At 44.4% G+C, this 9,821-nt stretch overlaps 1 protein-coding gene across 12 annotated transcripts in view; it reads right to left on the reverse strand.

The window, feature by feature from the left end:
- Emsy (EMSY transcriptional repressor, BRCA2 interacting) overlaps positions 1-4,956 on the reverse strand; it is a 70,366-nt gene extending 65,410 nt beyond the window's left edge. For 7 of the 12 annotated variants that reach the window (XM_029532195.1, XM_029532136.1, XM_029532327.1 and 4 more), the window contains exons 1-2: positions 4,558-4,955; positions 2,840-2,948 (exon numbers count right to left, since the gene is read on the reverse strand). In XM_029532195.1, the coding sequence (XP_029388055.1) occupies positions 2,840-2,909 (70 nt within the window). In that variant the 5' untranslated portion in view covers positions 2,910-2,948; positions 4,558-4,955. Of the gene's footprint in view, positions 1-2,839; positions 2,949-4,557 lie in introns of all 12 variants that reach the window. The other 5 variants (XM_029532225.1, XM_029532281.1, XM_021194373.2 and 2 more) reach the window with 3 other exon arrangements.
- Positions 4,957-9,821: the final 4,865 nt, after the last annotated feature.

Below are 9,821 nucleotides of genomic sequence, written 5' to 3' on the forward strand. Positions count from 1 at the left end.
GAGAGAGAGAGAGAGAGAGAGAGAGAGAGAGAGAGAGAGAGAGAGAGAAAACATGAGGTGCCAATGCTGCAGGTGCCCAAAGAGGCCAGAAGAGGGCATGAGGTACTTGGCACTGGAGTTACAAATAGTTGACCCACCTGACCTGACTACAGAGTTCTGGGAGCCCTTAAGCTAGTGGTGGGTCAAGACCCCTTTGGAGTAGGAGATCAGATATCCTACATATCAATTTTACATTATGATTTGTAACAGTAGCAAACTTACAGCTATAAAGTAGCAATGAAAATGTTATGGTTTCAGGGATCACCACAACATGAGGAACTCTAATATTAAAGGGTGACAGCATTAGGCAGGTTGAGAGCCACTGCTCTAAGCTAACAATTATTACAGACGGTATCTTCTCTAGACTTTGAACCTCAAAGACATGATAGTAACCCAATGGGTAAAAGAAGTCTTTTGTCAAATTGCTGTCAAGGTCTATCTTCATAAGTGTCACCAGAGATGGCAGTACACGGGTAGTGGCTATTTTCTTTAGTACAGAAGCAGCACCTAGAATCTCCCACACAGTCTACCTAAAACTACACACATATTTATTACTAGTTAGTTATTTTATGTTTTATGCTCATTTTTTTCCTGAACCCTAAGTCTTTATTTCTTCAGTTTCTTCTAGGGTATCTTTTTTTCTGTGCAACCTCCTCTTCTAAGTTAAGAACAATTTGATTCTCTCCAGTGATGGTCAATCAGATGTTTGGGGCAAGGGGAACCCCAATATAGAACTGAATCTGACCCTGAGTTCTGTAAGACCACTGGCACATCTTGGGTAGTTCACCTGTTTATCTGAATACAGTTAGTAACTGAGAATCTACATGTAAATCCAAGGGTTAGGAATTACTCTCTATATTTTAAATGATGTACAGAAAACAAAAGTTAGCACTCTCTTTGAGCTATTGAAGCTGCAACTGGACCCACTGCTTGGCCTGGGCATACATATTAGCCCCATCGTGGTAACAACACAATGGCACACATTCCTTTTATAAAGTGGCATCTTCTGGGTGGCTGGTAGCTTTTCAGATATAACCTTGATAGCCTGAGCAGTTTCATGGGCATTCATTCTTGAACACCAAAACGTTCCATTAACCTCTTGATGTGGGTGATTTTATAGTCTTACGGTCAAGCCATTTTTATACATTACCTCAAATCACTTCTGGGAAAAGCTAGGGATAAAGTTAGACTTAAAGGTTACTAACTTTATATTTAAACATAAACCCTTGATTCAAGGCTCCCAGAACCCAGAAACTTCAGCCCAATCTACTGTCTTTGTGATCTATTTATCTAGTATTTTTAACTGAGAGAAATGGAGTTCAACTTTATAACCAACAGCAGGTTACATTAGTGCATGTGTATAGCCAAATACCTTCAAAATCGTGATAAAAGTCTGCATGCAAGCTTAAAGGATTGCCCCCCTCAGAGTAGACTCTTCAGAAGGTTAAGAGGTTGGGCCCTGAATGGGGCACTAGCAGCCGATCCACAAAAGCTACGATTTTACCTCATCTACATATAAGAATTTTGCAAAGAGTTCCTCTGAAGGGAAACATTAGTGGCCTACAAATATGTCTGAAAGTAACTGCTTTAAACACTAGATTATCAGACGTAAGTCACAATGAGAGGCTTTTTATTTAATATTCATTTCCAAGACACTAATGATCCCTTCCAAATTATGTGCCACTTCTTTCATTTAGTACAGTGCCTCCGGCTACAGTAATAAATAAGCCAGGGCCCTTATAATCTAAAACATCATATTCATGAATATTCATTTGAAACCAAAGATTCAAATGATTAGAGTAACTTTTTCCCAATATACCCAAGAATGGCATGTGGCTAACGCCACTCTACACACATGGGGATGACATTAGTTCCTTGCACAAACATATGCTCTAGCATTAGGGCTTGCTTTTCTCCCTAAATAATACTTGTTGAAAAGAGCTGCTATAGGGGAAAAAAAAGAAGCATTAGTCAAATTTAAATATAATGGGTATCTTATCAATTACACTAAGAAATAACTGGGAAACTAGACAGCTTGACTTAACTTAGAATCCAGAAAAGGCAGATGTTTCACACATACTCAGTGGGTTGTATCCCACATTAAGCAGAACACAAAAAAACATTACGTAGAACAGCAGCTTTCAACCTGTGACCACTCAACCTGTGACAACAACTACTTTAGAGGTCAAATGACCTTTTACAGGGGTCGCCTAAGACACAGATATTTACATTAAAATTCATAACAGGAAAATTACAGTCATGAAGTAGCAACAAAATAATTTTATGGTTGGGGGTGACCACAATATGAGGAACTGTATTAAAGGGTCACAGCATTAGGAAACTGAGCAGCACTGTGCTAGAAGTCGAATACTGACTGCTGCATGACTTACTGGGGGTGTCGCCTTATGCCTAAGCTTCATATATAAAAAAGGGACCAAAACCAAACTAAACCAAAGCAACTTCGGGGCTTGAGTGTTATGTGAGATGCATAATGAGAAGGCTTCCCATTTGTCATGGTTCCTTGTGTCATAATCCCTCCATCTCATGTACAAATCAGTCTAGATCCCGAGGAAACAGTGAGAAAGATGAGAACTATGCCACCAACAGCCATGACCCACGCAGAAAAAGAAAAGGATCACAGAGAAATATAAAATATCAAAACTAAAACAGGCAGGCAGAGCAAAGCACACCTGTGATCGCAGCACATGGGAAGCTGAGGGAGGAGAACCATCATGATTCTGAAGACAGCCTGGACTACACAGTGAGAACCGGCTTAGAACAAAAACAACAAAAAGCATACCCAATTTTCGAAGAATCCGTTTGCATTCATCCCTGCTGAGATCCAAAAGGGTTGGCCACACAACAGGCATTGCTGCTTCTGTCTGGTAGCCCCAAAGAGCTTGTCCTCCCTATCAGAGGAAAAACAAATTTGATTACCAATATATATGCGAGGATATAGAAAGCCTTCGACTACTACAAAGTAAGATTGAAAAGATAACTCATAACTATTTTCATCACCACACTCCACCATTTGAGACCACACTGACCCAGCTCATACTAACAGGGGAAAGAACAGGTTTTAAAGTCAAACATTTCTTGGTTCCAGTTCCAGCTTTACAACATAATTAGTTGTTTCATTCTAGTGAATTGGCCTCTCTGTACCAAATTTGTATGCCTTTATTAAAAAACAAAACAAACAAACAAAAAACAGTAATCCCACCCAGTTTGTTTTAGGCATTAGAAAACAGGGCAAGCCAAGTTCTGTCATAGTGGCTGGCATATGACTTGCCAAACAGATTCTACCACCTGTGCAACCTTGGACAAGTGACTTGACCTCTGCCAGTTTCCTTAATATTAAGTTAGGAGACAAAATAAGCAAACGGTGGAGCATGTTATTTGGATAAATGGAACTCAATAACGCTTTTCTCAAGTTTTGGCAGTAAAAAGAGTCATTTCCACCAGTTACCGAAAGTTTAAAAGCCTAGAATTTCACACTGTGAATTCCTTGGTCAAACAAAACCGGTAGTTCTCACACTACCGGTTGAGAACTCAGTAGATCTTCCTTAACATCTGTTAAACTGATAAATGGATGGTCAGCAGGAGAGTAGAATGAATGAATGAGCCAGCCTAAGAGTCAAACACTAAACCTATATGACTCTTCAACTGCGTTCCAGGCTCTGGGTTGCTAACTCCAACTCTTGGTCTCAAGTGGAGCCTCCTTCCCCCTACTTCCCATAGTCCTCTGAGCTCAGAACCAACTCCGAGCGAGCCAAACTGGATGGCGCGCCCCAGCTGGCAGGATGACATAAAGAAAGGGGGTGGAGAGGAGGAAGGGGCAGAGCCAAAGGAATCCGCTCGCTCCCCAAGCCAGTCCCCGCCTCCCGGTAGAATCTCGGAGGCGGCCGGCGACCGCCCGAATCGGGTACCACGTCACGGCATCCCAAAGCATCCCCTCCAGGGAAACCCTCGGCGGGGCCGCACAGCAAAGGAAAGCCGGGCAGCAGAAGCCGGAGCGTGCTCCGGGCACCGGGGTCGCACCGACTCCGTCCCCCGCTCAAGTGTCAGCGGGCAGCCCGCCCCGCCCCCTCTCTAAACACGCACTCGCCCACAGCACCACAACAAGAGCAGCCCGCCCGGCTCCACGCCCGCGCGGCTCCGAGCGGGTTCCAATGTCAAGCCCGCGCCCCCGCGGCCAGCAGCCAGTCCTGGGAACCCTGGCCAGCGTCCGCGCCCCGCGCAACTCAGCGGAGACGACAACGGAGAAAAAGCAGGGGCACGGACAGACAGCCGGACAGCCCGGAGTCGCCTCGGGGCTCCTAGACCTCGACCTCCGGCGTCCCATCACCAGGCATGCCGGAGTCGCCCTCAGTCCACTTGAGGGAGCCCCGCGATCCCGTTAGGAAACAACGGAGGATGGGGCTGACCGCCCCAAGCCGGGCTCCCCATGCCTGGCCAAGCGCTCCCCTACCCTGGATAGCCTGCCAGCTTTTCCCAGGACCCTGCCTGAGAGACACCCACCTGCCCGGCCTTTCGGGGCTCATCTAAAAGGCTCCTCCGCCAAGACTAGGGGACACCAGGAATTAGGTTTGTTTGCGGTGCCTCAGAAGGGGCAAGATGGCGACAGATACCAGGGCGCAGGCGCAGGAGCGCGCGGCTCGCCGGGAGGTGTAGTTCGCCTTTCCCGCCTTTTGAGAAACGAGCACCCAAAAGCCTCCATTCGTCCTGTCCCTTTTCCTCCCCCTTTTGAAAGGCAAGGGCGGACAACGCGGGGCCTAGTGGGAGTTGTAGTCCGAGTCCAACCTCGCTCCTCTTTCTCTCGCTGCTTGCTGGTCACATGCGCAAGGAAGTCTGGGAGTGTAGTTCCTTTCGGCTTTTACATTACCCTCCAGTCTCCAGCTTCGCGCGCCTAGCCTCCGGCCTTTCCCAGCCAATCAGCTGTTCTTTCAGCTGTACGTGTGGCGTCACACGTAGCGGTCAAGATGGCGTCGGTAATTGGAGTTGAGCTCTGACCTTTTCACTCTAGCGAGGTTAGGGATGAAAAGAACACAGCTTGGTCCCTGATGCCCGGTTGAGGATTAAGATCTGGTTCCGTAGACGCTTGGGAGTAGTCATCAACTTCTTCCAGCTACCCAGACGACAAGAGAGGTTATTCGCTACGGAGAGAGAAGACCTCACAGTGGCCCGTACACCCTTCTCGGTGTTAAGAGTTGCAAGTCGAGGAAAGGAATCCGAGCGGTCTCGGCTTGGGGTTACGCCATGTACGAAGTAGGAGAGGTAGTGATATCTCGTGCAAAATCTGACAAAGGGAAGAAGGGATTTACTTGAGGCACTACGATATGGTAGGTTCACCCTCAGCCTTTGTTATTATTTAACCACACAATGTTGTGGAGGCCTTGTGCCCCTATTTTACAGATCGAGAGGGACCCAATATATTGTTTCTCTGATCCGGGAAATCAAAGTTCATTTCTGGTATTATAAATCCCATCGAATTTTGTTGTGTTCTGCCTCTAAATAAAGAACGCTGGTAACATCGGTAACAAAGGTGCGAATCTAAAGGAATTGTTAGTCCTTCTGTTAGCAAAGTTCCAAGAAAACTAGGGTAACCACTGGGAGACATCTAGCTCAATGGCAGATTGCTTGTCAAGTATGTGCAAGACCTGGAGCCCTGAATTTGATTCCTAGCACCAAGGGGTGTAGGATGGACACAGGAGAAAAACTACCCTGGGAGAGTATTAAGATACACAATGTGAATGAAAGTTCTTTTCCTAGTTCATTAGGAATTACATTTATAATCTCAGCACTGTGGAAGTGGAAGAAGATGAGGAATGCAGGGTCAGACTGGACTGCAAGAGGCATTGAGACCTAAAAGAAAAAAAAAAAAGTAAATTGTGAAACACTGCATAAATATGAGTCTACTTGTGCTTCTGAATGGAGCTGTAGGTTAGTCAGAAATAAAAAGGACCATTTCCTATACATCTCTCCTGGCCATCTTATTGCACCCTGTCTTGAGGTCAGTTTCTTAAGAATACCTTACAAAGGTAGTAAATTAAGTCTTCTCGAGACAGGAATCAAAGGTGTACACCACCACCACCTCACTGGTAAATTAAGTTTTAATAGGAGATTTTGTAATTTAATAGACATTCTATGATTTGACTCTTGCAGCATCTCCATGAGACAGGTGTAATTAAGCTTCACCACTCTATAAATGGAAAAGCACAGTTGTTCAGGAACTGGTGAACTGAGAGGGTTCACATAGTAGAACCCTGTCTCAAAAGAGCTGGAGAAATGGCTCAGTGCTTAAGAGCACTGGCCTCTTCCAGAAAAGCTGGGTTCTAGTCCCAGCACCCATATGGCTCACAACCATTAATTCAGTTACAGGAGTACCTTAGGCACTGGATACATGTAGTACACAGACATACATGCAGGCAAAATACCCAGACACCGAAAGTAAATCTTTTAAAGACAACAACAAAAACAACTTTTACAGTAAGTCAAAAATAAGTGACAAATTATTAGAGTTGACCCTCCATCTCGTACAGAATAAGTCCTTACAGTTGTCGTGTATATCCCTAGTTAAACATAAGTCCCTGATACAGGTTAAAAAGCATCCCTAAGGTCCCACATAAGTAGATTGATAAAACAAGGATTTAAGTTTTGGCAGCCTGGGTTTGGCGAGAAGGTTCAACAAGTAAAGACTTGCAAGCCTGGTGACCTGAATTCAGTCCTCCAGTGATAGTGGGAGAACTGGCTTCACAGAATTTTCCTCTGATCTCCAGCATGTATACACACACACACAATGAGAAAATTCTTTACTTGTTATATGTAGGAGGCTTGGTCCTAGAGTCTGTGCCTTCAGTCAGTAAGTACCAGGAACACATGAAGGTAGGTCCTGGTAAAATGCAAGGTTTTGGTTTCGTAGTTTGGGGATAGGGCCAGATCCTGTTTCTAAGGAGCTCCCAAGTCTCAATGCTGCTGACACTACATACCACTTTGTACCTTCCCCTTTCTCCTAGCCAGTTGTTTGGAGTCAAGGTCTCACCATGTATCCTAGGCAAGCCTCAAACTTGAGACCCTTCTGAGGATTACAGGTATGAACCAAAGTCCTCATGTCCTCTCTCAAGGATCAGACTCAAACTACAGCTCTCCCTTACATCACATGAAACTTGTCCTGCCCCTACCAGTCCCATGTCTATTTCCACTTTTTTTTTTTAACAAGTGATTTGTACTTTTTTTCCTTTCCCCCCTTCCCTACTCCCTCTTGCTCCAGCCCTGCTTGTTCTAGCCCATAGGCTGTTTTTTGTTTGTTTGTTTGTTTGTCTTAATTTGTTTCTCATTACAGATGGTTGTGAGCCACCATGTGGTTTCTGGAATTTGAACTCATGACCTCTGGAAGAGCAGTCAGTGCTCTTAACCACTGAGCTATCTCACCAGCCCCTATTCCCACACTTACCCTGTTACACAGCAAGAGAGAGAGAGTGTGTTAGTTAGTTAATGGTCATTTGAAAATTCCCTGGCTAGAAAAGAAGCTCTCTATGGAGAGGGACCAACCAGATATATTCATTTTGTGTGTGTGTCTGATGCACAAAATAATAGCTATATACATACAGATTTTTCTATTCTAGTTGTTTTTCATATATTAGCTTCCTTAATCTATACAATAACCTGATAGTAACTGTATTACTCATGGTTCTCTAGAACTGATCGAATGAATAAATAAGTGTATATATTTATATAAATGGGATTCATTAGAACGGCTTACAGGCTGAAGTCTAGCTACTCCGACAATGGCTATCTTCCAACCGAAGGTCCAGGAATCCAGTCATTGTTCAGCTGGATTGTGGATGCCTCAGCTGGTCTTCAATATATACTCTAAAATCCCAGGGAAGAAGGCCAGTGAAGGAATAAACTGGCTAGAAGAGCAAGCTTTCTTCTCCCTGTCCTTTATATAACCTGCTAGCAGAAGGTATGGCCCAGGTTAGAGGTAGCTCTTCCTATCTCAAATAATCCAGATTAAAAGTGGGTCTTCCCACTTGCAATGATGTGGTTAAGAAAAAAATCCTTCACAGGTGTACCAAGCCACTTGGGTTTTAGTTAATTCCAGATGCAGTGAAATTGACAACTAAAAATAGCCATCAAGTAGCCATTTTGTGGCGGGGGGGGGGGGGAACAATGTACAAGATAAATACCTTGAATAAGATAAGAGATTATTAGAGTATAAAAGCTATGATTTCAGATGAATTAACTCCCAAGGGAGAAGTAAGGCCTGCTAGACCTTACTGATCACAGTTGCCTAGTCTGGGAGAATGCTTAGGGGTAGATAGAATACCTGCCTTAACTGTTCCTTGCTTAACTAAGCAGCTAAGTATTAAAGCTGACTTTATCAAGATAAGAGGCCTGCCAGCCGGGCGTGGTAGCACACGCCTTTGATCCCAGCACCCGGGAGGCAGAGGCAGGCGGATTTCTGAGTTCNAGGCCAGCCTGGTNTACAAAGTGAGTTCCAGGACAGCCAGGGCTATACAGAGAAACCCTGTCTTGAAAAGTCAAAAAAAAAAAAAAAAAAAAAAGATAAGAGACCTGCCATGGGACTAGAGATGTAGCTCAGCAGTAGAGAGTACTTGCTACTCTTGTAGAGGACCACAGTTTGATTCCCAATACCCATGTGATGGCTCACAGCTATCTAGAACTCCAGATCTGGGGAATCTGAAGCCCTCTTCTGAACTTAGGCACTAGACAAACATGTGATTCTCATACATGCATGCAGACAAAACACACAAACACAAAATAATCTAAAATGGGAAGAGATTTTCTTTTTAATTTTGTGTGACTCTGTTTACATGAGTGCAGTGCCAGTGGAGGCCAGCAGAGGGCATCTAACCCCTTGAAGCTGGAGTTAACAGGTGTAAACTACCAGATATGGACCATGGGAACTGAATTCTGGTCCTCTGCAAGACTTAAGTGTTGAGTCATCTCTCCACCGCAACATGGCTCACTTCGACATTTAAGGAGAAAAGAATCTAAAGAAGCAACAGCAGAACTGGCCTTCTGTTTACTGTACTTTCCACTGTGCCACGCTGCCCTTAGACACTTACCTTAAAGTATGCCAGTTTAATGCAGCCAAGGGATATACTGAAAACTGGACTATTGAGACCAAAATCAGTAAACTATGGAATAGTTGGAATAATAGGTCAAGATAAGTGGCTTTGGAGACTGAAAAGAAAGAAAACAAGGTAATTAATTGATAATTATAATTTACATTCCTATAATCAAATAGTATCCAACAGCTTCGAACAATCTAGAACAGCCTCAGGACAGTGACACATCTGGCCACTGCTTCATCAACTATATCTATTCACCCTCAGTATCTTCTGCTTCCTAAATAGCTAGCTTCCTGGTTTTAACAGACAGGGTTTTGGCACTCTGTGAACTAGGCCATTTTGCAAATCCTCTTCCTAAGGTGCTGCAGGACATTGCCCAGTATGCCACTGTCCTGCCTCAGCTGTCAAAATTAGCTCTCAGAAGCAGCTCTCCTAGTCACCAACAAAATAAAGCTCTCGGTGTTTACAAGCAGACCCATCATAGTTACAATTCTAACCTCTTCTAGACCACTGCCACCTCTGGGCTCTGTCCTCATGTCTGTCTAGCACTTAGCTCAAGTGCACTGCCTCCCCTCAAGTCCCTTCTTCCTTCTCGGGAACTAAGAGTGAAAGCCAGCATTCATCCACGCATCCAGACAGTTCCCCGACGCCTTAGCTTTCACCATCAAGCAAAGCTGCCCTGTCTAG

The sequence above is a fragment of the Mus pahari genome, chromosome 1, assembly GCF_900095145.1.
Source record: "Mus pahari chromosome 1, PAHARI_EIJ_v1.1, whole genome shotgun sequence".
Lineage (NCBI taxonomy): Eukaryota > Metazoa > Chordata > Mammalia > Rodentia > Muridae > Mus > Mus pahari.